Source organism: Hipposideros armiger, unplaced genomic scaffold, assembly GCF_001890085.2.
Source record: "Hipposideros armiger isolate ML-2016 unplaced genomic scaffold, ASM189008v1 scaffold_682, whole genome shotgun sequence".
In the NCBI taxonomy this organism is placed as follows: domain Eukaryota; kingdom Metazoa; phylum Chordata; class Mammalia; order Chiroptera; family Hipposideridae; genus Hipposideros; species Hipposideros armiger.
In genome coordinates, this window is record NW_017732032.1 from 230,231 (window position 1) to 256,671 (window position 26,441).

The window sequence follows — 26,441 nt, forward strand, 5'->3', positions numbered from 1 at the left end:
CTCAATGCCAGGCCAGACACCTTTTATATGTTATTACACTTGATCCTCATAATGACCCTAGGAGGTCACGTTTATCCCCATTTTACAGATAATGAAACTGAATTAAATGCTTAAAGTCATTGCCTTAGTTTAAGTTTCCCCAAAAGTTGACCCAGTGTCAAGGCCTCAACACGAGTAGTACGTTTGGAAGACACCCCAGGAAGCACTGGTAAGCGAATGGCAACGTGAGACAGGGAAGGGAAGCAGTAAGTTATAGGGACTTTGTCAAGCCAGTTACTCTGTGGGCAACTGTAGCCTACTCCCTCTGGGGAACTCTGAGAAACAGTGGGAACGCATGCCGCAGTCATTCCACGTTGGGGACAAGGGCCATGGGCTATTTATACGCGAACTGTTTTTAGTCATTGGTCCAGGCCACTTGGGAATGACATAGTATGTTAATGTCCCAGTATTTCCACATTAGGCTAGAAGATTTAGAGCAGAGAAATGACATGCTATATGTTTGCTGGCATGCACCAAAGTGGTGAGGGGACAGGGCCCAGCTGTGTCTGCTGTAGTCCCATAGCCAGAACTAACTGAGGTAGGGTTTGAACTTGTGGCATTCTGACCTCATAACCCACATCCTTCCCACTAAAGCACAGGATGTTGTCAAATCCCAGGAAAGATCGGGGGCTCCAGGGGAATTGGGAATCAATTCTAGGGTTATATCTGGACAGTTGTAAGGCACCAACCAGAGAAGAAACCACTCCATGCTGCCCTACTCTATAGCTACAGTTGTGTAGCCTTCTAATGTACAAAACGCATGCACATCCATCAGCTCATTTGGCCCTCATCATCATGCCCCTAAGACAGACTAAAATCCATTCACTTACAAGATTAGTATATTCACGTGTTTACTCCGTAACTATGGCGTATATGTTCCAGGAACTGTGCTAGGTAATGAAGATGTAGTAGACCAGACACACACGCCAGCATGGTAAAATTCATGTTCTAGTGGAGGCAGCAGAATAAAGACAGAGAGAGACATACAATGTAATATAATTGGTGCCACAAAGACTTAAAACAAGCAAAGATGATAGTGATAGCGAAGGAGGCTACTTTTTTAAAATTGGGGGTAGGTTCAGGAAAGATGATGACATTTGAGGAGGAAAGTGAAGGAAGTGAGGCTATCAGCAGGAAGGACATTCCAGGAAGAATTGAGAAAGACAGGCAGTGTAATTAGGGCACGGTGAGACCTGAGTCCACAGAGGTCAGCAAAGGCAAGGTACCATCTTGTTGGCTACAGTCAGAGCTTAGCTTTTTGCTCTCACTGCAGTGGGGAATCATTGGAGGATTTAGATCGGGGAAGTGGCATGATATATGTTTTGAATGGTTCAGTTTTTATTTATCTGTAACTCATGTGGTCAGCAAGGCCCAGAAGCAATACTCAAATGGAAGTCTTCTGACACCCGATACAGTGCTCTTCCTACTCAAGTCCACAGCTGTTCTCCAGACCTAGATATCCTCAGTATCCTGCTTTTTTCCAGTTCCTTGCATAGGTTTTGGGGCTGTTACCTGTTCCCCAGGCATTTGGCTCCTTGGGACTTCTCTTTGCCAATCAGCTTTAACATTCTCCCATTTCTGAGAGTATGCTGTCCTCATTATCCAGCAAAACTTGTGACCCACAAACGTGTTCAACCACAGTTTCAGCTTGACCATGAAAATCAAGTGAGGACAGCAGGATTAAAAAATAACCACTCTAGGAACAGCTGGTTAGCTCAGGTGGTTAGAGAGCAGTGCTCATAACACCAAGGTTGCCGGTTCGATCCCCGCATGGCCACTGAGCTGTGCCCTCCACAATTAGATTGGAACAACTACTTGACTTGGAGCTGATGGGTCCTGGAAAAAACACACTGTTCCCCAATTTTAAAAAAATAATAATAAAATAACCACTCTAATCAGAAAGTTTAACTTTACAGATTTCCAAGGGTCTTCAAGGTATCAAGGGATTTTCTTTTCTAATCAAGACCAAGTGAAATTTTCTTCCAGACTGGAGAAAAAAGAGAGTATTACATCTCAAGTTCACTGCTTTCTTCCTCCTCCAAACCAACGTGGAATCGGGCAAAAATTCCAGTGAGAGATTGTGGTTGCCTTTTCCTTCATCATTACTATTTTTTGTTTCTAAAATCTGAGATTTACTTGCTTCAAATCCAAAGTTGTTTTGTTTTTCTCAGCCAAGGCTACAAAGACGGCCTGTTTGGGGAATTACAATGTGGGGCTCTCTTGGCTGCTTTTTAGTGTCAGCAGACACAAAGAGTGTTTACCCCCTGATAAAGCAAGGAGAAAAATCAACATTCCACTCTCCCAGACCTGCACTGGCACTACAGCATTGACAGAGGTAACCATTTATCGCTGCTGCAGGTCAGCATGACACTAGGCACACATGTGTAGAGGAAGTGTGTGGATTGATAGTCACTTGTTTAGCTATATCCACAGCTTAAATTTGGTGTCCTCCAACCATGTAATGTTTCAAAAGGCAGAATGATATTTCTGTTCACTTATTAAGGGATGACTAACTTGCTTTTGGCTGCACTACAAATGAATCACGGTAACAATCCCCAACTCGCAACTTCTGGTGTTCTGATGTAATGCATTTCTATTAAAAGAAGAGGAAAGAGAGTGGGTGAGAGTGAGATCATGCAAAGACAGAACATAACACCAAGGGAGCTCGCGTAATTGATGAACTTCAGAGACCAGATCCACTTACTTCAAGGTGTTTTCTTGTGTCCTGGGCGAGGCTACCTTGCCAGTCAGTTCCTACACAGTTACAGTTGCAGAAATAGGCCCAGTTCAAGACGTGGAATTTGGAGGGATTCAGTGAGGAAAGGGGTGAAAAACCAGACATTCCTTGAAAGCATGTTTTCAGCAATTTTGATTTAGAGTCACTTTGAAGGTAATGTTTGGGGGTACATGATATAGGTTAGCACATATAGATATAGTTATAGTTATAGATATAGATATAAATATAGATATAGATATAGAGCTATAGATATAGGCAAACCAACAGCCTCCCTTTTTAAATTGTTTCAATAATGCAGCTTATTTAGGAGTGGCATAAGGGCGTGGGGAGGGGAGCTAAGGAAGGGAAGGCGGCCTGTGAAGGTGGGATCATCAGACTGACTCCCCCTGGGGAACTGGCGAACCCCCCACCTCCTCTGAATCGCTCCTCACAGGTGAGGTTGCTGGGGGACAGCCTGAGGTGTTAATTACCCTGCCTGGTAGAGCGGCTGTCCTGCCTTCACTCTCCCCCTTTTCAATAAGAAACAAACATAAAAAGAGCTAAATGGTATTGTGAAAGCTCCTGGACCCACAGGTATTTTTCCTATGTTAATCACCACACAGGAGCAGACACTTCCTTCCTCCGGATCCCTTCTGGAATTCTCCTCTACAAGGTGCCCCTGCTGTCTTCTGAGGAAGGTCTGAGTGTGCCAGGGAGAGGCAGAGAGGAAATTAGACTCTGGCCCATCGTGACCAGCAGTCCACACTGGCTTTGTCCCAGGCTCTGGCAGAAGGGGATTAGAAGAGCCACTGCCTCCCCACAATGGGAAATCACTCAGAAAAGAAGCTTTCTTTTTTTTTCCCCAGTAAACCTATTTTCCCTACCCTGTGGTTTTCTTTCTGGGTTTCATCTACTATCAGATCTGTCAGTGACCTAAAAAGAACTTCAGTGTGTTGTAAAAGCATATTTGAATCAGCTGTAATAAGTCTCAAGTTGATATTTATGAAGCTAACTTTCTTACACCCAGAATCTGATTGTATAGTCTGTGGATGTCACTCAGCTTAAAATTATGTCATGTTACAACTGAAAGGGACTGTCTATAAGATTAGCTAGATCAACCTTCTTTTCAATTGAAACATCTGAGACCTGAAGAAGCAGAGTGACGTTCCTGGGGTCTCTGACACTCCTACCTAAGCAGCACAAGCCAGACTGGAAGCCAAAACTTATTACTGGATTCCATTGTGCGCACGGCCTTTTTTCTTGGTAAGCCTGTCTTTGAAATTTTTATTTGACAACTACAGAGGCTGGATGGAGAATAAGAGAAGTCAGTGAGCTCAAAACCCACCCCCTTCATTACCCGGGAATAGTGCCACGTAACATTGCTGTCTAAAGATGAGGTTTGGCGGTTTGGATTATTTCTGGTCTTTCTTAATGGACCCCAGATCCCCAAGTGTGGCCGTTCCATCCACAGCTCAGTCACTTCGATAGCTGATCACATGAACCAGGAGGGCGGATGATTCTTCATTCTTGCCCAGGTCCTCGTCATCCTCACTCAAGTTCTAAAGTTGTGCTGGCCTAGGGCTGAGTGTCCCACTGTGGGGTAAAGCCTAATTGAGAATCCTGCATTTGCCCTTTCTTTACTAGGTCACCTTAGGTGAGTTATTGACATTCTCCAGGCCTCAAATGTTCCAGCTATAAAATGGGAATAATGATTTAACCATCTCCATAGAGAGACAGTTATTAAGTAAATTCTTAAAACTGCATAGAAAGCACTTAGCAGACTAGTTACTATTACCATCATCATTCTTAACCCAATGGGTGATGAACCCAAAGCAGCTAACAATTTAAACAGTATGTTCAGAGCCTCAGAATGAATTTCAATGTAATATTCACTTCTAGCCTCTGGCTGTTAGGGTCTTCCCATGGTTTTGGACATTGTATCTCTTATGTGATTTTCCATATGTGAGTGTCAGCACCCTAAACTCAAGGAAATTATCCTATTATTGACAACCCAGTAGATTTGATTAATATTTCTTGAATGTGTGTTGAGTGAATAATCCAAAGTCTATACATAGTGATAGAAACATGGATTCTATATCGATTCACATGACAGAGTGACACTATATTAAGGGTAAGGACTATTACTTCATGTCACTTTCCCCTCATTTCCTTTTCTGAGAAGAGGGTCTCTTACCCAGCCCAGTACTAAGCTTGTGTGGATTGAGACTGTCCATTTTGTGGACTGAGGTGGCTTGGTCACCATTTCACTATCATGCTTTGATGTTTTCCTGTCTTTCTTTCCCCCTTCTTCCCCCAAGAGCAAAGATTAATTTAAAGGCAAAGATGAAGTCACTGTAAGCTAACTTGTCATCATTTTTACCTTCTTCTTCTTCTTCAGTGCAGGAATTAGAAGTATAAAGCGAACATATCTAAGAACACCTACTAATGTCTCTACTGTCCTGAGTGGGACTCCTTTAGGAAAGTAAATCAGGCATTCTAAAACCCTATACAGGTATCTGTCCAGGTAGCACGTGCAGTGTGTCTTCCCATAGCTGTGTGGGCAGCCAAGAGTAGGTTGTGTGTGTACTTGATGTGTCGTCATAAGAACCGAAGAGCAGAACTGAGTCATTTCAGAAGTCACAGAAGGGAGTCTTCATTCTCCTTTCCCATGCCTCTTATTATCCTCTCACTCTTATCCCATAGTAGAATTCCATGGACTCCCCCTGCCAGGTGGGTGGCCTCAGCCAACACCCCCTCTCGGGCTGCTTTGTCACTTAGCATCTCCATGCCACTCAGAAGCAAAAGTGACACATGTTCTACCCACCTCTCCATCGGAAATTCAAAGCAGCTGCATCTCACAGCAGCTCTGGTACTAAGAGTTAAGAAACCTTCCCTCTCAAACTTCAGTAAGGTTCTCATTTTCCAAGCCTCCCTCCTATGATCTGGTGGTACAGGGGTTAACATAGTGTCTGCTCTCTTTGGTCATGGGTCCCAGGGGTCATAGAGTTAGATCTGCAGGGCTGGCAGTCACTCAACAGTGTACAACTCCCCACCTAGTAGGGCATGGTCGCCTTAGAGAATGGATGGAAAATATCCCCTTGCTATAATTGGGTTCAGCCCTGTGGCTTAACACCATCTTATTTGGCAATCTTTTTCTCTTGACGTATTTAGTAATCACTCTAAGGGAGATTTATTAGACTGTTCATGGGAACAAACAATGCACTAAATATTACACATATGCATGCTTTCAATACCACTCCTTTTCTAGGCTATTCTGAATCTTTCCCCAAAGTCTATGTTTTAACTCTTATCAAACTCTCTCATCATTAAATTCCTCTTGGTTCATCTCTCCTCCAAAATAACCTTTTATATTTTGGAATGTTTTTGTAGTTAGGAATTCTTTTAATCAAAATTCACTGGGCCATGCTTCGAGAAGTATGGAGGAGAACACATTCTCACAGTTTAAAATATTGAAGATATTTTGCTCATCATTAATCTCAAAGCACCAAAACAAATTTAGCATATGGTTAGAGTTTTGTAAAAATAGTCTCCTGGGTATCTCTGGGAGACTCTGTGTGTGTGTGTGTGTGTGTGTGTGTGTGTGTGTGTGTGTGTGTGTGTGTGTNTCTGTGTGTGTGTGTGTGTGTGTGTGTGTGTGTGTGTGTGTGTGTGTGTGTGTGTGTATCAAGGAAACAACTCAAAATATTTTAGCCAAACATAATGCAATGAATTATTTCCTGAATCTGAGGGTGAGTGCTCATGAGGATATGTGGGGGAGGGGCACTGAGAATTAGGATTAACAGCTCATGCTATGTGCTAACTTAAGGACTTTGACAGCTGGCGCCCCTCAGACATTTTCAAAAAGCGTAATAAATATCCCACCCACCTTGGCACAAGCACAGCAAAATGTCTTAGCAAACAATCCATCTAGAACAGATTTAAGAGAAAATATATCAGGGTCATGGAGATGCTCGGAAAGTTATGAGTTATAATGGCACAGACATAGGATGGCAACTCTGGATGTTAAGCTTTATTCCCTTTACGTGTGAAATGCTTTTCACTCATCAGATACACAATACTGGCTATCTCTGCTCTTGGGAGAGCCTGCTGAGTGCTAGACACCGTCCCAGACGCACTCGTTCACTTAATACTCAACTACATGTCTAACCTCTAGCCTCATCTTGAAGACTGGCCACAGTTCACAGAGAGAAGGCCTTATTTTCTAACCTTAGACTATAGATTACACATATTCCTACATACCTGAACTTGAGCACTTGTGATTTTTTAGGGGTGGGGCAGTGAAAACACAAATTCAGAAATTAGTTGCTAGCAAGAACCTTCATTCAACTGCTGGCATTGCCAACCTAGAGATGTATGGTGAGAGGCCAGGAACACAGGCTCTGGAGCCAGCCTGCCTGGTATAGCCCAGCTCGCTCTCTCTTACCATGTGTGTGACCTTGGGCAAGTCACTTGCCTTCTCTGTGTCTCAGTTTCCTTGTCTGGAAAATGAGGCTAGTACTCGTACTTCATAGTTTTTTGTAATGATTAAATGAATTCATCTGTATGAAGGGCCTAGAACTGTGCCTGGCATGCCTTAGGGGCTGTTAAAGAGTGCTTGTATGCCCATGTGCACTGTGATCACAGGCATACAGACCTGGGTGTGGCAAATCTGACCGAGGGTGAGGCGTAGAGAATAAATCCCACTGTGCCCCTTTGGCACGATCCCCATGTATCCCAGCCAGACTCTTAGCGTTATAGCTCCCTTCCCATAGAAGCAGACAAGGGAAGTCAGAGAATACGGTGACCCTCTTGTCTTTTATGGTATGGTGACTGAATTGGATGGGAAGTCATTTAGCTGCCCTACAAACCAACGGCAAGGGAGAGGCCTGCAGAGGACCTCTGCACAGAGGTGCACCTAAGTTCACTTTCTGCGTTACATTCTTAAGCGGGAGGATGAACAGTGGACCTACATAAAATTTTCAGACGTTTATAGACCAATCGAGTTACAAATAAAGAACACAACTTGTGGAAATAGTGCTGGCACTTTAACCCAGCACTGCTCACACTTTAGCTATATCGGAATCTTCTGAGGGGCTTGTGAAAACATAGATTTCTAGGCCCCGCCCCAGAGATTCGGATTTACCAGGTCTGAGGTGGGGCTGGAGAATTTTCATTTCTGACGAGCTCCCGGGTTGTGCTGATGCTGATCCAGGGGCCACACCGTGAGGACTGCTACTCAGACGTGTGCTTTGCAACCTTACTACCTATTTCTGATGTAAGGTTATAACATTTAATTTGATCTCTTTAGCTTAGAGATGGCATGAGTGAGTTTCCCCTGCCAAAAAAAAATACAGACACAGTATTATCTTGGTTTGCGAGCATAATTCGTTCCAGCAACAAACTACTCTTATTGCAAGATATCACTCATTTACCACGTTAAAATGTATTAGAAATGTTTGCTCGTCTTGCAGAACACTCGCAAACCAAGTTACTCGCAATCCAATGTTTTACTGTATTTGAATCCACAGAGTTAATAGCACTTATGAATGTCTTATTTTTGGTAATAAACACTGACTTTCATTTTCTCCTATAGTTGCATGCTGCTGTGACCAGGATCCAGGTTCCGAGGCCTGGTTTCAATTACACATTTGCCCACATATGTATCCTGAATAACGATAAGACTTGCATCGTGGATGACATCGTGCATGTTCTGGAGGAGCTAAAGAATGCTCGGGCCACCAACCGGACCAATTTTGCTATCACGTACCCGATCACTCACTTAAAGGACGGGAGGGCAGTGTACAATGGGCACCAGCTTGGAGGCGTCACCGTGCACAGCAAGGACCGGGTGAAATCCGCAGAGGCTGTCCAGCTCACCTACTACCTGCAGTCAATCAACAGTCTCAATGACATGGTGGCCGAGAGATGGGAGTCGAGCTTCTGCGACACTGTCCGACTGTTCCAGAAATCCAACAGCAAAGTCAAAATGTACCCTTATACGTCCTCCTCCCTGAGGGAAGATTTCCAGAAGACCAGCCGCGTGTCGGAACGTTACCTGGTCACCAGCCTGATCCTGGTGGTCACCATGGCCATCCTCTGCTGCTCTATGCAGGACTGCGTCCGCAGCAAACCCTGGCTGGGCCTGCTTGGGTTGGTGACCATAAGCCTGGCCACTCTCACTGCGGCTGGGATCATCAATCTCACTGGTGGGAAATACAATTCCACCTTCCTGGGAGTCCCTTTCGTCATGCTAGGTAATTACTGCTCTTCACTTTTCTGTTTGGTTCCTCCCGCTGGTGGTAGTGACTGAGTTCCTAGAAGGCCAGGAGTAGCCATCTAACAACTTTGCTTCATTTGTAGCCTCTTCCTTTTGCCCAGAAGTCCTGGGACCAACACTACAAAGGGCTTGTGAGTCAGCATGTAGCAACCTTCTCTGGGGGATGTGCCAGAAGTCCAAAGTCCTGGGGTCCAGCTCTGGTTCTCCATTAAGTAGCTGTGTGGTATTTAGCAGATAATCTTCCCTGTGCCCCAGTATCTTAGGTTGGGCAGACCCCGAGACAAGGGTTTAGACATAAGTAATTTCTTTGGGAAGTGAGCCCAGGAAGCCTGAGTGTGGGAGTGAGGACACGAGACAGGGAAGGAAGACAATTCAGGGCGTGTGAATGCGCAGGTTACTGCTGTGGGCACCTGTGGCTCCATCCCACTGGGAGACCTTTGGGAGACCACACGGAACGCTCCTCAGAGAGGTCCTCCTTCAGGAGTGAGGAAGCTGGAAGCTGGGCTTTGTACCCAGAAGCCCTGTGTGTGATTCATGAGGGCCCTCCCCAGGATCATTAATACCTCGGCACTTCCCAGGGAGGACCGAGCATATTCCTGCAGCTGGAGCAATCCCTCCAGTGCCCGGTTTTGGTAGTAAGAAGTCAGTTTCAGGATGGTGAATGAGAAGGCACGTGGGTTGGGTGCTGACAGTATCTGCTACCCTCAGTTTCCCCACCCTATGGCTAGAGTGGATGTGAACGTCACACAAAAGGATATAATACATGTACAAGAACTTTGAAAGCAACAAGTGAGACAAATAGGACTTTTCCCTGTCCTTTCTATGAACTCAGGAGAATGTTTTAAAATGATGATGTGAGGTCCCACCTCTATATTCTCTCTCTCGGGAGCTGCAGGAATTTCCTGATAGAGATCATGCCAAAAATAAAGCCATAGTGGTCATGATATAACATCATATAACATGCCATCTGCTGTTGTAGATGGCAGCCCAGCAAGCCTGGTGGCAGGGTTCTTGCAGGCCAAGGATTCACAGGGTTAGCTTTCCCCCTTTTCTGTGGCAACTTCTCATCAATTCCTTTCGCAAAATTAAAATGTCATTCGGAATCAGATACTGACATGACAAACGAAGTGGCACTTTTCGTAGACTGAGGAATAACTGTGGTCGAGTTCATTAGTATGCCTTATCGCCCTGTTTGGGGAGGGGGCAGTAGAAAAGAAAAGCATATACTTGAGAAATCTCAGCTGCTTCTGGTTAAATGCTAAGCAGGGCTGGCAGGGCTGCGAGGCCGCAGAATTGCATGCTGCCCTGGAGGCTCTGTGGCCTGCGGGAATTCCGACCTGGCAATAAACATATACTAGTCACCCTAGTCACTTTGTGGGAAAGTGGGGCACTATGAGGAGACGGAGCAAGCTGCGCATTTACCAGGTCGGTTTCCGCATCGCTGCCAAAATGCAGCAGAGAAAGAGGCCGCTGCACTTTCTCCTGACTTTGGTCTGTTAGGAAGGCAACGTAATTTGCCTCTAAAATAACCCCAAGACCTGTGGGTCAATTGTGGAATACAGGGCTGTTCCTCGAAGAGGGGGTAAGGAATGGGGGACTGGGGATTAGTAGCTTCCACAAAGGCTTGGGGCAAGATTTCAATTAAGACGTTTTGCTCACGATTAGTCACAGGCTTGGTGTTTGGTTTTTGTTTATTTGTTTTTAGCTTTTCTTTTTTAAAATACAATGTTTTCTTTGTTGTGATTGTTTTTGCAGGGAAAGGGGAAGATATACAGTAATAAGAAAAGGGTGGTGAACTGAAGGGAAACCGTAAGATTCTTAAGATGAGGGAAAAAATGATGTCAGGGTTAGGAAAAGGACTGTTGTTCCTGGTTTTATGATACTCTAGGTAGCAACCAGTGAGCTCCAAGTATGATACGATATTTAAAACTCCCTAAAATCTAATTGCAGTACATAAAATAAAGGTACCATATTTAGAGCTTTTTAATATTAGTTTTAAATAATATAAAATAGTAATATTCAAAAACTTCTTAAAAGTAATTTCACTAAAACATCAATTTCACTAAGTCGAATGAAATGAAATACTCAAAACATCTTTAAATTAATTTTATTAAGTAAAATAAATGACAGCTTTTAAAATTCCTTAAAACTGGTTTTCATACTTTGTAGAGAAGCTTTAAATGTTGTAAGTAAAAGTCACCATAAAAAGGAGTCGACCAGAAAGTACTGGCAGAGGGAATGATGTAAGAGACGGAAAGATGCTGTTCGCAGGGGAATGTCTTTAAAAAAAAATCCAGAAAGAGTCGCGCCACAACTCTGCAGAGACTGAGTGTCACTGAACTTTACGTCAGAGTTCAATTCAGAAAAATCTGCCATTTGTGGTGCAAGAGAGCACACACCGCAGGCGCCCGATACTGCCTTGTTTGCAATTTGTGAGGAATGTTACAGGCATTGATTTGATGGCAGTTTTCCCTGCTGACAGTTCGTATGCAACCTTTCTGTACATTCTCAGCCCAAAGAGATCTCAGATTACTTAGTCACAACATGAAAGGAAGCTATGTGTTAGTAGCTAAGGCCCATTTGCAATAAATACTTTGCACCATGTAATGGGTGCTTAATAGGCTCATAAAGCCAACAGTGCCTGGATTTAGGATGGTTGTTGCCCTGCTGTATTTCTCAGATAAACTCTTTGTTCTCAGAGTTTGATTGTAAAATAAAATATAAGCAAGAGCACGTTTGTAAATGTTGCGTTCAGGGCCAATGTTTAATTCTGGTGTTTTGATGACCAGTCCTAAAATGCCAATAAATATTTCAAATGACCAAGAAGGAATACAGTGCTAAGATTTGCACTATGAGTCAATAAACTGTTTGTCCAGGTTTTAAATTTGTCTAGAATACAAAATGGCTATGCTTAAATGGAGCAAATTTAATCAAAACTTCTTGATTTTCTGTGTTATATAAATACAATATCAAATAAAAATCTTTAAATGTACGGCCTCATTTAGAAGAAAAAGTATCTTAGAAAAAGTTTTTAATACAGACATTTCCTTAGCTGGCAATAGGTCTATAATGTGATAAACAGTATAGATTTTAAATTCGACAAACTAAACGTTCTCAGTGTGATGCCGGTCACGTAAGGCCAGATCCAGCCAAATGCCAAAATGGCAGTGGATTTAGAATGGAAAATTTTAAGACCACGTGTGTCAAGCAGTATTAACCTGACAAAATTCCAGAATAGGAAAGAATTTGGATAAACTCGGAGTCTTCGCCGTAATGGGATGTGGCTGTGTGTTTCTAGCCAAGATGATACATGACATCTCTGGCAATAAGAATATATCCTACACAGCTGAATCATTTTGGCAATGATGTAAGCATAGATACATCACGATTTAGAATGTTTTTAATCAGTGTCATGCATATTAGACAATCCCATTTCTGCCAAAACCTCTGTCCATATGAGTCGGATCAGTTTATTTAGAGCTGAAATCCTCAAAGGTCTACAGTATTAAAAATGCTCATTGACATTTTTTAGTTACTATAATTTGGAGAGGAGTTTATTTCATCCATACTCCTTAGGCATAAAGTAATATCCTTTATTTCCAAACTATATTGATATCAGGTATTAAGATACTTGAACTGCCATTTGTAAACATAGGACCCTCATCATTTTAATCCGATATGGAATTTCCTTTAAAGGATGAGGATTTCCACCATTGTCCTACAGTTGGGTATGAGTTAAGAAACTGGCATCGGTTTTGTACGTGCAAAGTCTCCTTACAGGTTAATATTTCCACAGCTCTGCTGATCAGACACAAATCAGGAAAGGAATGGAATACTGGAGAATATAGAAGGGAACAGAAGGAAGGGTTTCTTCCTTCTTCATCTGGAAGGTTTGTTGCTTCATGTATATTCTGACCAGCTAAAAGGGGAGAATTGAAGTTGTGGTGAAAGAGTTTAGATATTAGTTTATATGTGGTAATCTAATTTACAAGAGTTGCTTTGCACTTATCAAGATACAAGAGTCACAGAGATCCGATGAGACCAAAAAAAAATATTCTTTAGAAAAAAGAAAAACTCTTCAAGCCCTTTCAAATGTTTGGGATTTTGAGAAGGTCAAATGCCAGATCCAGCATGCTGTCTTCCTTCAGAACTATCCAGACAGGCCTCTCATATTCAAAGATGGGGAAGGAAGAAAGGATGTGATTAAGCGCTAGGAGGAAAATAATAGCGGGGATTTTTGGCTTCGTTCAGATATATATTCTAAGATTATCTGTATTTAGCAGGAACCAGAAGATCAGGTTCAGTTCTCCAAGAATTTGTTCTCGTTTGATGCCACCTGGAGTATGATGTAGTATATGGAGTGCAGGCTTATAAAAGGGTAAAAGTTCTTGTGCAAGAAATGTAGTTCTAACTGAAAAATTGGAACTCAGTCATCTTTGCTCTAAACTTAAACAAACCTGAAAGTATTCTGGTATATTTCCAAAGTCATGAGAAACATGGGGGGCGGGAGGGGAGGGGTGGAATCAGCCAGATAATAATAAAGTTCAAACCATAGGAAATTGCCAATATGAAACCATTTTTTACCCACAAAATTTACCCACAATATCTGACCTTTTTTGAATGACAAAAGCAGTAATTTCTTACGGTTCAACCTAATTCATTATTATAGAAGTCTATTTTTTGCAACAACATGACAATCTCCATAATAAGAGTAGAAGTATATGAGTATCAAAGTGTTGTAGAAATACTCTGCTTAGATATAAATCACTAACAGGTTCAGTAGGTTCTAGGGAAAAAAACTGATTTATAGGTGTTTTGCTGTTCCCATTTTTGTTTACATCTGATTTAAAATAAGAGATAATTCCATATGATATTTTCAAAGTTTCTTTCCTGAAAATCTTATTTGTAATGGAATTAATTTACAAGGAGATTGTGTAATCTAGTTTTGTGGATGGTTCTCAGCCTTTTATTCTTATGCTTTACCAATCATTTTACAGTAAGGGGGTGGGTGGGGAGAAATAGGTTTGGGGAGATGAAACAAAACATGCTTGTTGTTCTGTTCTTCACCATAAAGGAGGACAAGAACAGGACTGGAGGCGCAGGTCCAGCAAAGCAGAGCTCAGTGAGATAGAGGAATGCAAGGGGGCCTCCTCTTTGACCCAGGTCTCCTGGGTATATGCTAGGTGGTCAGGCAGCAGGAGGCAACATTCGGACACTGAGCTGGTAAAATGAAACCATGAGGAGAAACACCGAGTTTGGTGTTGCATTTGGTCTAGCATCTCAGAAAGTCCCTGCTGAGGCCAGGGAGTCTTGACCAGATGGGTCTAGAGGTGTTCACAACACCGGTAGATTCATAGTCATTATCAAGGACACACTGTGTTTCACCTAGTCTACTTCACCAGCCAAGAACCAAAATGTAGACAGGACCTAAGAGAGGGATTCTAGCCCCTTCTCTATATTGACTGGTGTAGTAGCACTGGCATTTCTTTTCCTCACCAATGAAATACATTTCACATCAGCCTGCTACTCATCACGTTGGGGTTTTTTTTATGTGTGTGTGTGTGTACATGCACACTCGTGCATGTATGTAAGTAATCTGGGTGCACAGTATATCATATCACATTAGTTATGTTATATATCATATGCAATATGATATATTATGCAATAAGTTCATGTGTATATATGTATTTTATGTGTTTATAGCATATATTATGTAGTGTATATTGTTTGAATATTTGACTATAAATACTATATATTTATCTATATATTATATAGTATATAGTCACACATTTTACATGTAAATATATAAAATATATTTGAATAGGCTATGCCATATGTACATATATTTTTATATTACATATGTCTTCTATATTAAAAGATATTACACAATGGCCACAGCATATATTATGGGCCACGTTTGTACACACTGATTTTATATAGAGCATACACACACACAGTATCTACATGCCTCATTTTTAAACAAGAAAGAGCAATTAGCAAATGCATTCCTTGGACTTTTGTTTGTAGCCCTCTAGTGAAGGAAAATCTTTTCTCAGATTAAAACCCAGTGCAGTGATTAGAATTACCAAAATGTGACAAGTCTCCGGTAGAAAGAATAAGATGTGTGTATTTGCCCTGATGCGAGCATCCGTCTTAACTTAAGCAGAGTACATCTTTACTCTCACTCTTAACTGTGAGACGAAACAGGCCGTGATAAACCAAACAATTCAGCATAGAAAGTAAATGTTTATAACTGGCAAAGTGTAAATGTAACCCAATTAATGAACTTCCCCCTGAAAATAGATGTTCTCAACCCAGACATATATATACTTTAAATTTCTTCTCAAAAGAATCATACATTTATGTGGATGTCAAAGAAAAGCATTTTATAAACAAGAGCTACCTAGTAAAGCTCATCCAAGAATAAAATGTGTTTTAAGCAGGTTTTGCTCATGCATTCATTATACTCTATGAATTTTCTAGAAGAACGTTTTCATTTTACTTCCATATATGACATTTGGCACTGCCCAAGCTTCACTGTCTCCTGATATTAAATGTTTTCTCATTGAAACTGAAAGATCATCCATCAGCAAACCATCCCTATTCCTTACTTTTAGGAACACAGGATGAGGAAATCCTGCTAGTAGGAAGGATTAAAATGTGAGGAGCGCCCCAACACATCAGCCTCTGAGCTGTGGCTGCGTGTGCTGAGGAAGACGGGAGAATCTGGGACTGAAGAAAAATCTGCCTTACAAAATCCAGATGTACAAAGTAGATCAATTTGCCTGTGATTGTTCATTGACCAAAAAAATCAACAAATCACCCAGACTGCCTCTGATAGTAAAACCATTAAATACATTTAAAATATGATTCACTTTATGAACAACTTTCCAGAAGTCCATCTATGGGGTAAAGTTAGGTTAATTCTCAACTATTTGTTAGTGGATTCCTACGTTAGTGGATTATAAACAACCCTGGAGGCTTTGGTCAGGCCCCAGAAAAGGGCCTGGGTGAAAGTGAGATGTAATCTCTGAGTGTTCCTGAGACTCACCCTAAATGACTGGAGGACTGACCGGTGGAAACTTTTCCACCATGAGTGTTATTTATCATCTGGGCTGCTTTTTCTCTTCATGGGCTCCAAAGTCTGAAAGTTAACTGCACATAAAGATGTAAAAGTCTTTGGGAAAGAAGAAAAATTACTAGCCTAAATCCTTTTGTATTTGATTTTACTGGATGACGGTCCCGAAGTCTACTGCTAATAAAATTGAAATTGCACTCCTGGTACAATCTGTGTCTGAACATTGGTGAAGAGCTCTACGGTCCTTATCCCAGGACCTGGATAAAAGCCCGCATTGCCTCAAAGCATTCACTCATGAATAATTAGAACTTGGACCTGTGTGTGTGTCTTGACACATACTGATATGCATGTAACTATACAGGCATGCAATGAATCAAAATAGAAACAAACATCTTGGCTGTGCTTTTAACAGACAAGTGAATATTTTAAAAGCTTCTTTATCTCCAGAATTTGATAGAATCAGTCTGTGTTGTTTAATGGTTCCCTTTGGCAACTATTCAGCCTTAAATACTGTGACTGTAAGAGAGGGAACAGCCGGGGATGCCGGTCAGTTCCTGGCATGCTCACTATGATACGGTCTTTTACTTCCACGTCATGAGCTGTGGACCTGCCCCCCTGATGATGAGCCCTGGCTCCCATTAGCACCGCAGAGTCTCTGGGCACCAAGGGTTAAATCTGTTTGGAACTTCCAGTTTAGGTAGCTTCCCGCATGAGCGCAGCTACCAGGGAGTCCTTGTGAACAGGCTTACAATAATGCAGATGGAAAATGGTCCCTTGCCGAAATGATGCTTTGTGCCAATGCCATAGGCCTTTTGGTCAGATTTCATAGGGAAGCTTATAGAGCTCTGCCTTCATAGAGAAAACTTAATAACTGGAATGCAAAACAAACGGCAATTCTTTTGCTTTTAAAACACCTTTTAAACATGGGGGAAACCATAGCCAAACCTCTGACAAGTATCTTCAGGCCACATGCAGTATCTGCCTACATCTGTAAGATATGCCCTCAGAGTCCTCCTTGCTGGGTCTCTCAGCCCCAGAGGTAAAGGAGTGATGGATGATGTGATGCTAAAGAAAGGAAGCAACTGCTGAGAAAGGAAAGTGGAGAGGAACAGAACCTACCTAAATCTTTCTTCCCTGCCTTTCCTTGATTTCCACTGGCCCACTTTCTGAAGTGGATATAAAAGACAAGGTCCGGACTGGCTAGAGGAAAAATTGTGAAAGTTTGTCACTGTGAAATCCACCTATCTATGATTCCTTCCTCATTGCCTCCTCATCTCTAGTGTCTGTGCCATGCCCCAGACCTAAGGGAAGCTGCTTCAGAAGATGTGTCCCAGAGGGCTTTGCATGTAAAAGGATACCCTTGAAGGCCAAATCCAAAGGGAATTCACCCATAATAATGGACAGGGAAGGCATCCCGAGGTGCAGGGCATTCCTCATGTCCTAAGGCTCTTGAGTCCAAACCAGGAAACAGGGGCCCTCCAGTTTAGCCTTCCTTTAGGGTAAGAGACTGACCTCTTCAACATAAACACCCTGCAGTGAATCAGTTCTAGTGCCAGCTAGGCACTCCAGGCTGTTAATCCCTGGGAGGCACCCAGTTGGCAGTCATCCCTCCCTTGATAAACTGAGCTTCACGAAGGAGACCCAGTTATGGTGTAAGCAGTTGTCCCTGAAACCCAGAGCTCTTTGAAGACACTACACAACTCCAATTTGGGATTTAGGGTAGGCATCTGTTATTGAGGTGTGGCTTGACAAACAGTCCTGGCCTATCAGGAATTGGGGGAGGGGCTTTGGAGGCAAGGCCAATGAGGGCTAGTAACAAATGTTAAGTGATGAGTAGAACAGATTTTCCCTCGGGGCCATCTTCTCTTCTGGCCTCTGTGAGTGCTGCACACACACCCCTGTAACAAGACGAAGGAAAGGCATAGTTTCCAAAAGCCCCCAAGAATAAAATCAGGATTCTCCCTGGAACCGCCCCCAAAACGAACAGCATATGTGGAAACAGCCAGGACTCAATCAAAATAATCAAACTATAGGACAAGGCATTTAAAACGCAGCAACAGAACTCAAGAGACAAGTAAACAGCCTACTTCCACCTTTCCTTGAGTTTGATTATTTTCATTCTGGACCCTCAAGCCTCACTCTTTTCACCTAATAGCTCTGTTAATTCAAATTCCTTTTCTCAATTAGCTCCTAAGGTTATTCAACAGCAAGGTAAGAAATGGATTCTTACTGCGTTTTCGAACTAGAGTCAGGGTCAGATCATGTAAAACATTACACTGATTTAAAAAGAGGGCAGCAAAAGAGATTTATTTTAAATTCTACTATATGACTAATTCTAATCTTGCTATACACATCCTTATTTTCTTCTCATATTTAATGAGTCAGTACTAAAACCCTGTTTTAAAACTGTTGTTTCTAACAAGTAAATACTGTAAAAATAAAATTCCATTTGCCATTTTCAGTGAAACCCTAAATTGTATTTTGCACATCAGAACTTATTCTATGTGGTTCCAGATGAAATAAATGGTCAATATTGTTTCCCCAGGGTACAGGCGCCTCAGAGATATCAATCCCCCTCTTACCCTCATTGTCAAGGGATTGGTTACTTTTAAGGAAAGATCGGTTGGTCCTTCCTGAAAACACAGTGTAAAGAGATTTAATGGTTTTCCCTCCTGAGACTAGACAGTAACTATCTAAAACATAATTAACAACAGGATGCCCGTCAGCAAGTGTACCTTTTACTTCATATCTGAGGCGTTTAGGTGCCTCCAATTTAATAGGGGCCACGGTGCTAGTTATCAAATTGACAGTCTTGACCTGACCTCTGAAAGTGGCTGTAAAACGATACCTAGTAAATTAAGACAAATGCCAAATCCCTCTGAGGAAACAGGCCTATATAATAACTATAAAATGGGCATTCAGGTTTGAGGCCAAGATTTCACAATAAGGATATAAATACCAGCCTGGACACAAGGGAAGATGCAGGCTCAGTTATTGTATACACAGGATAACAGTGACTCACTTCACTCAGCATTATGCTTGGCTGGAGATTTTAAATTCCTTTTTAAAAACAAGACTACTGTACCACAGGGTAAAGATTTTATTATCCTCAATAATGGGACTGACTATGCCAAGGCATAGAAGCAGAAAATTAGATCTGCTGATCCCAGAGCCAAGGCAGGGGTTATTGAAAGCCACAGTGGGTCAGTTTGGTGGGCTTTTCAATGTTGCAATGGCCTGGAAACCCAGGGAGGGAGGCCCATCGGGGAAGTGTCTGGCTCCAGCCAGGGGAGGTGAGAGAAGTCACGCTAGATCTGGTCTCAGGCAGCAGAAGGGAGTCAAAAAATTTCCTGTACCTCTGCTATTCCAGTGTTACCGGAATACTAACCCAGGAGGCAAAGACATTAAGTAGTTAAGGAAAGAGGTTACTGATCTGGCTCTCTCCCTCAGAGGCCATTGCCAAATAGTGCAGAGAAGCCAGCAGAGGCACCGCCTGCTTGCTACATCATCTATGAACAGCCAAAATTGGTCAAACAGATCCCTGAAGACAAAACACAAGCCATAAACCTTCAACCTGAATTTGAATTTTTATCAATTGCAGGGAGAGTTCATCTGAATCTTGTTCCTTCTTTGATTTTTCCTGTTCACTCTAACTTGTTCCTACTTATTTTGCTTCCGTCTGTTTCTCAGATTTATTGCTTCCTGCACTGATACTTAAGGAAGAAAAACAAAGAGGCTGTGATTTAGGCTCCTGTCAAGGCTCAAATTAAATACAGTGCCTCTTTCTCCCCAAAGCCCTCCACTTGACCAGACTTAAATGAGGTGCTGAGACGTAACTCAGAACCCTCTGTCCACTGCCTTCCTCTGTGCTGACCTCCAGCCAGACACGTGGGGATGATAAGCAAAATGATGAGTGGCCAGACGTGTTCTCTGAACTGTTCCACCAACCAAGGGAAACAGATCCTCTGCAAACTGCACCAACAACCCTAACCTATCGATGTCTATAAATCCCAAGAGACACAGGCACACGTCTACTCGGCTTTCTATAGGCAAAAGTCCACCCAGCTTGCTTAAGCCAGAAGGGAGCGTGAAGATCTCAGCTCCTCTAGCTGCCCTTTCGCTATCCATTTACATTTATAATTCACCCAAACACGGGCTTCTCTCTCCACAGGAGACATCATTGGCATTTACCTGTCACCTGTCACCACTAGGGCTGCTTATATTTCCCTTGACCCAGTAAGTTTCCCATGACCAAGGTGATTTCTCTCTTTAAAGAGATTAGTCTTTTAAACGTTTGATTTGGTCTTTTTCTGCCCCCTCAGGTCATGGATTATATGGGACTTTTGAAATGTTATCCTCCTGGAGGAAAACTAGAGAAGACCAACATGTTAAAGAGAGAACTGCAGCAGTCTATGCAGACTCCATGCTCTCCTTTTCTCTCACCACTGCCATGTACCTGGTCACCTTTGGCATAGGGGCCAGCCCTTTCACGAACATTGAGGCAGCCAGGATTTTCTGCTGCAATTCCTGTATTGCAATCTTCTTCAACTACCTCTATGTACTCTCGTTTTATGGTTCCAGCCTGGTATTCACTGGCTACATAGAAAACAATTACCAGCATAGTATCTTCTGTAGAAAAGTCCCAAAGCCCGAGGCATTGCAGGAGAAGCCGGCATGGTACAGGTTTCTCCTGACGGCCAGGTTCAGCGAGGACACCACCGACGGGGAGGAGGCGAACACTTACGAGAGTCACCTATTGGTATGTTTCCTCAAACGCTATTACTGTGACTGGATAACCAACACCTATGTCAAGCCTTTTGTAGTTCTCTTTTACCTTATTTATATTTCCTTTGCCTTAATGGGCTATCTGCAGGTCAGTGAAGGGTCAGACCTTAGTAACATCGTAGCGACAGCGACACAAACTATTGAGTACACTACTGCCCAGCAAAAGTACTTTAGCAACTATAGTCCGGTGATTGGGTTTTATATCTATGAGTCCATAGAATACTGGAACACTAGTGTCCAAGAAGACGTGCTAGAATACACCAAGGGGTTTGTGCGGATATCCTGGTTTGAGAGCTATTTAAATTACCTTCGGAAACTCAATGTGTCCACTGGCTTGCCTAAGAAAAATTTCACAGACATGTTGAGGAATTCCTTCCTGAAAGCCCCCCAATTTTCGCATTTTCAAGAGGACATCATCTTCTCTAAAAAGTACAATGATGAGGTCGATGTAGTGGCCTCCAGAATGTTTTTGGTGGCCAAGACCATGGAAACGAACAGAGAAGAACTCTATGATCTCCTGGAGACCCTGAGGAGACTTTCTGTCACCTCCAAGGTGAAGTTCATTGTCTTCAACCCATCCTTCGTGTACATGGACCGATACGCCTCCTCTCTGGGAGCCCCCCTGCACAACTCCTGCATCAGTGCTTTGTTCCTGCTCTTCTTCTCGGCATTCCTGGTGGCGGATTCTCTGATCAATGTCTGGCTTACTCTAACGGTTGTGTCCGTAGAGTTTGGAGTTATTGGTTTCATGACATTATGGAAAGTAGAACTAGACTGCATTTCTGTGCTCTGCTTAATTTATGGAATTAACTACACAATTGACAATTGTGCTCCACTGTTATCCACATTTGTTCTGGGCAAGGACTTCACCAGAACTAAATGGGTAAAAAATGCCCTGGAAGTGCACGGGGTAGCTATTTTACAGAGTTACCTCTGCTACACTGTTGGTCTGATTCCTCTCGCAGCTGTGCCTTCAAATCTGACCTGTACACTGTTCAGGTGCTTGTTTTTAATAGCATTTGTCACCTTCTTTCACTGCTTTGCCATTTTACCTGTGATACTGACTTTCCTGCCACCCTCTAAGAAAAAAAGGAAAGAGAAGAAAAATCCCGAAAACCGGGAGGAAATTGAGTGTGTAGAAATGGTGGATATTGACAGTACCCGAGTGGTTGACCAAATTACAACAGTGTGATAGCGTCTGTTGGTTATATTTTCACCCTAGGTCTTATAAAAAGCAAAGAGATTATGTTCATGAGACAAATTTAAAGTTTTCCTTTCTCTTTTAAGGATAAGGAACAGGCATTGCCAAAAAAAAAAAAAGTAAAGGATAAGGGCGGGAATGGGCATTGCATATTTTCAATCATCTTTAAAACAAAAGGTAATCAGAAAGAATTCACACACACACACACACAGAGATGTATAGTCTCTTAAACTAAGATCAAATAGAAGAAAGCTTATTAGCAAGCAGAATCCTATTTTATCCACACTGCAGATGTTGCTGGTATTGTGATAAAAACCTACTGATTGAAAGGTCAGCTGCCAAGGCAGAAATAGCTTTAAGCATTGTTCAGACAGTAAGGCTTCCAGAACTTCTGCAGAGCAGTAGCTCCAGGCAGGGTCTATGTACAGTTTGAGGTTTCAACCATCTCATCTAGCTCCCCAACACCCCAAGGAGAGGCTTGTGAAAGTTCTGGCCAGTAAAAGCAAGCCAGAACCTCAGAAGCAGACACATGGTGGAGTGGCCATCACCCCTGGACTAAAACTAAGTCACCCCTAAATTCACCCAGGTAAGGCAGTTTTTGCTGTCTAGAATAAGTTTATCATATCCCCTCATCAATACAGTTTTCACATTTGTACAGTTGGGTTAATATACCTTTAAACCAATGACAGCTCCAGATTTGCAGAGTTGGGCAATGCTATTTTGGAGTATCTTACTGCTTGTCACCAAATGGATCTGCTTTATTAGTTACAGCTCTTGGCAGGAGGCTCTGAGTACCGAAATCCACAGAGCTAAACCCAAATACCTGGCACGATGGAGGAAAAGCAGGTGTCTACTTGAACCCAGAGACAGTGTTTCCATTTTAACAAAAAAAATAGCCAGCTGGTACAGCGGTTTGTGGTTTGGCCCTAAATGCATTTTTTGCATGGATGCCCAGAAAGAAAATCTGCCCATGCCTAGCTGAGGGAAGAGAAAAGGACACTGAACTGGTTATTTGCCGTAGCTTCCAACTTGTAGTGCCAGTCTGCCTTCGCCAGACATGCCTGCTCAGAGACACAGAGGAGAAAAGAAAGTTCTTGGGTGGGCACAAGTCCTGAAACTGAGAAACTTTGTAAAAGGGCAGGCAGGGGGATAAAAGGCAGAAAGGGTGATAGATGGAATGACTGGAAGATGGAATCACCAATACAAATCAATGATGACAGTCAAACTTTCCTGCTAAGCTGACTGGACTCATCTTCCTGCACCAACCCCCCCCCACCACCACCACACACACACACACACACACACACACACACACACACACACACACACACACACACACCTTTGTGAGTGCCCCTCTACTTCACTGCACGGCCCTTCTGCACGTCAATGAGCCTTGATATTTATACAGTTGACTTGCAGAATCTGCAGGATGTAAACAGAAATGGTTGGATCTGAAGAGGCTACGTATAATATCCCAGACCCCTGCATTTCTTGAAGGCTATAAAAATGAAGCTACAAGCTGGTCACATTTGAGCACTTTTCCCTTTTAGAGATGCAGCTTATTTAGACATCTGTAGTGGTAAGCATTTCCCAAAAGCACCTTACCTTTCTGGACCTTAGCGGACGCACTGAGCAACTTTCCCATCCTCTGCCGAGGAGGAAACTGAGACCTAGGAGAATAAAGCGACTCACACAGGGTCCCACCACTGGAAGGTTTCCGCCATTTTAGCATGCCTAAGACAGGGCAGGCCAATTTGAGACTTTCTCATAAGAGGGCTATTACTCCCTTCAAAGTACATTTCCAAGGAAGGAACATAGGACTTTATTGGCCACAAAGCAGACTTTTTTTTTTAATGTCTGAGTAACTGTTTGGGATTTAGGTTTGCCATTGTCTTTCCAAACAGTAAATATGCCCAAATGATTCAGATGTAACCACACCAAGTGCAAAACTGTGCTTTCTCTTTCATGTACTGTTGTTCACACAGTTCTAAATACATGTGCAGGGGATCATAGCTAGTGCATTATACACTTGTTCAAACTCTCCTGCAGACACACTAAGTGATCATACCAACGTGTTATGCACTCAACTAGAAGATAATGAGCTTTAATCTGAGGGCAAGTACAGTCCTCGAAAAAGGGCAAGTTCACATAATAGATCTGCAATCAATTCTCTCTCCAAGGGGCCTGCGACTAGGCTACTATTTATAAAACACAGCTGAAGAGAGGATTGGTTTTATTCTTAAATCATATGTTGCTAAATCATTTTCTGAACAGTGTGTTCTAAATCAGCCATTGATTTAGTGTTGGCCATGTGGTTTCAGTGACTCCACAAAACTGATACAACACAAGTACCAATTAAATGGATTTTGTTGAGAATTTAATCATTCAATTTGGTCAACCGGAATGACTTACTGTGGAACTTTGTTTTATGAGAGATAGTAGTTTTCCAACTTGATTGAGTCTCTGTATTCCTTGGAATATTGTATTTTTAAATGAAGGGCATTTTCAACCTTGTCAACTTCTCTTTTCAACACTTGAAATCAAGGCTTATGGAATTCTGACTGTGGAATGAATTTTTTTTTTTACTGGGGGACTCTGCATGCCAAGATTTATTACTTATTATTTATTGTTAGATCATTATTATTTATTTGTTAATACAGATTACTGATTATTGCACTGACAGCATTGGTTTAGCCCGTTTAGCCACACCATGGAGAAGACACTTTAGAAGTAACTCAGAATCACATCCCTATAAAATCTGTCTTTACTTCATGAAGTTTTACTTTTTCAATTGCTACACAGAGGGAAGGAATGACCCTAGCAAACACTTGCAAAATTTTTATTTTTCAGTTAACTCCAACCAAGACATTAATGTTCACTTTACCAAAGAAACTTACTTGGTTGGTTTTGAGTTGGTGTTTGTTCTTTGTTTACCAAAGAAAACATGCCATTCATCAAAAACATTTCTCCTCATCAACTTAAAAAAAGCAAAAACTGTAATACTTGGGCTTTCTTGACCATTCATAAGGAAAAAAAAGAAAAGTCGGGGTAAGGGTGACTGTCTCTCATTGAGTGAAACTCAGCAGAAGATACAAATTCACAAGTAAGAAAATGATGCTTGAAATGGGGCATTATTGTTTAGTCCTACAGTAATGGTCCAACAAGCAGCAGAAGGGCTCCTCAAGCTAAAAGCAGTAAGTACATTTGTTCCACACACAAAAAATAAATAAAGAAATGAGACAAACCCTCATGAAACTCCCACTCCATTGTTCCAGCTCATAAGTTTTGGTTTGCTTTGGTGATTTGGCTTTTGTTTTGCTATGGTTTGGTTTTTTGGTGTGTGTTTGTGTTTGCTTCCTTTGCTCCCACCCTTCCCACCATTGTTACCCCTTCAATTTTCAGTCAAAAGTGAGAGAATCCAATGCCATCCTCCATAGCTACAACTATTTATGCAATATACTGCTCTAAACGAGGCCCTTGCTAACTCTCTTATTTTAACTAACCACCACCCAGTTCTGAGCGGAATTCTAGGATAACACCACTTTCCTTCAGCCCCAGCAGTGGAGCTTGGCTGCATCTATCTCAAGAATGGGTTGGGTCGGTTGGGCAGCCGCCTTGGGGGTGTGGAATGAGGCAGAGACTATTGGACACAAACGGTATCCTCCTCATAATGGTTTTATTCCTTTGGATCCTATTAAAGTAGCCCTGCAGCTTGTGGTAGTGTTTGACCTCTATGAATCTACGTTTTCTCATCTGTAAAATGGGGATAATGATAGTAATCATCTTTAAATTCAGCAAATACTTACTGAGTGCCTAATATCACCCAGAGACTGTTCTAGCGTCTGGGGACAGCAGTGAACAAATAAAATAAAAAGCACCTGCCCTTGGAGAGCCTACACTTGAGTGACGCTGCAGATAAGGATTAAGTGAGATGAGTTTTTTTGTTGTTAGCTGAGCCATCCTGCCACCTGTTGGTAGCTCAGTGGCAGCTCAGCTCAGGCTGGGAATCGAACCGCTGTTGCTCAGAGCTCAAACTCGTGAGCAAGCTCTTAACCAACTGAGCCACTTGGCTGGCCCTGTGAGATGATATTTCGAAAGCACTGGTAGCAAGGCCTGGCATAGAAAAGGAACTCAAGACATTATTATTATTTGTAATATGCCTACTAGGGCTCAGAGAAGTCAATTTTTGCAGACTTGGGCCCAGGATTAGGACTATATAAAGATGAAATGTTGTCCTGGCCATTTTAGCACATTCAAAATTTGGCTAGATCATCACTTAGTAGGGCGATTATAAAGGGGGCACGAGCCCTGGATGTTGGAGTTGGATTGTAATCCTTGAAAGAAT

At 42.3% G+C, this 26,441-nt stretch overlaps 1 protein-coding gene across 2 annotated transcripts in view; it reads left to right on the forward strand.

Moving 5' to 3' along the window:
* Window positions 1–26,078, forward strand: part of PTCHD1 (patched domain containing 1) — a 56,672-nt gene extending 30,594 nt beyond the window's left edge. For both annotated transcript variants that reach the window (XM_019626540.1, XM_019626539.1), the window contains 2 exons: window positions 8,349–9,009; window positions 20,433–26,078. In XM_019626540.1, the coding sequence (XP_019482085.1) occupies window positions 8,349–9,009; window positions 20,433–22,087 (2,316 nt within the window). In that variant the 3' untranslated portion in view covers window positions 22,088–26,078. The remainder of the gene's footprint in view (window positions 1–8,348; window positions 9,010–20,432) is intronic.
* Window positions 26,079–26,441: the final 363 nt, after the last annotated feature.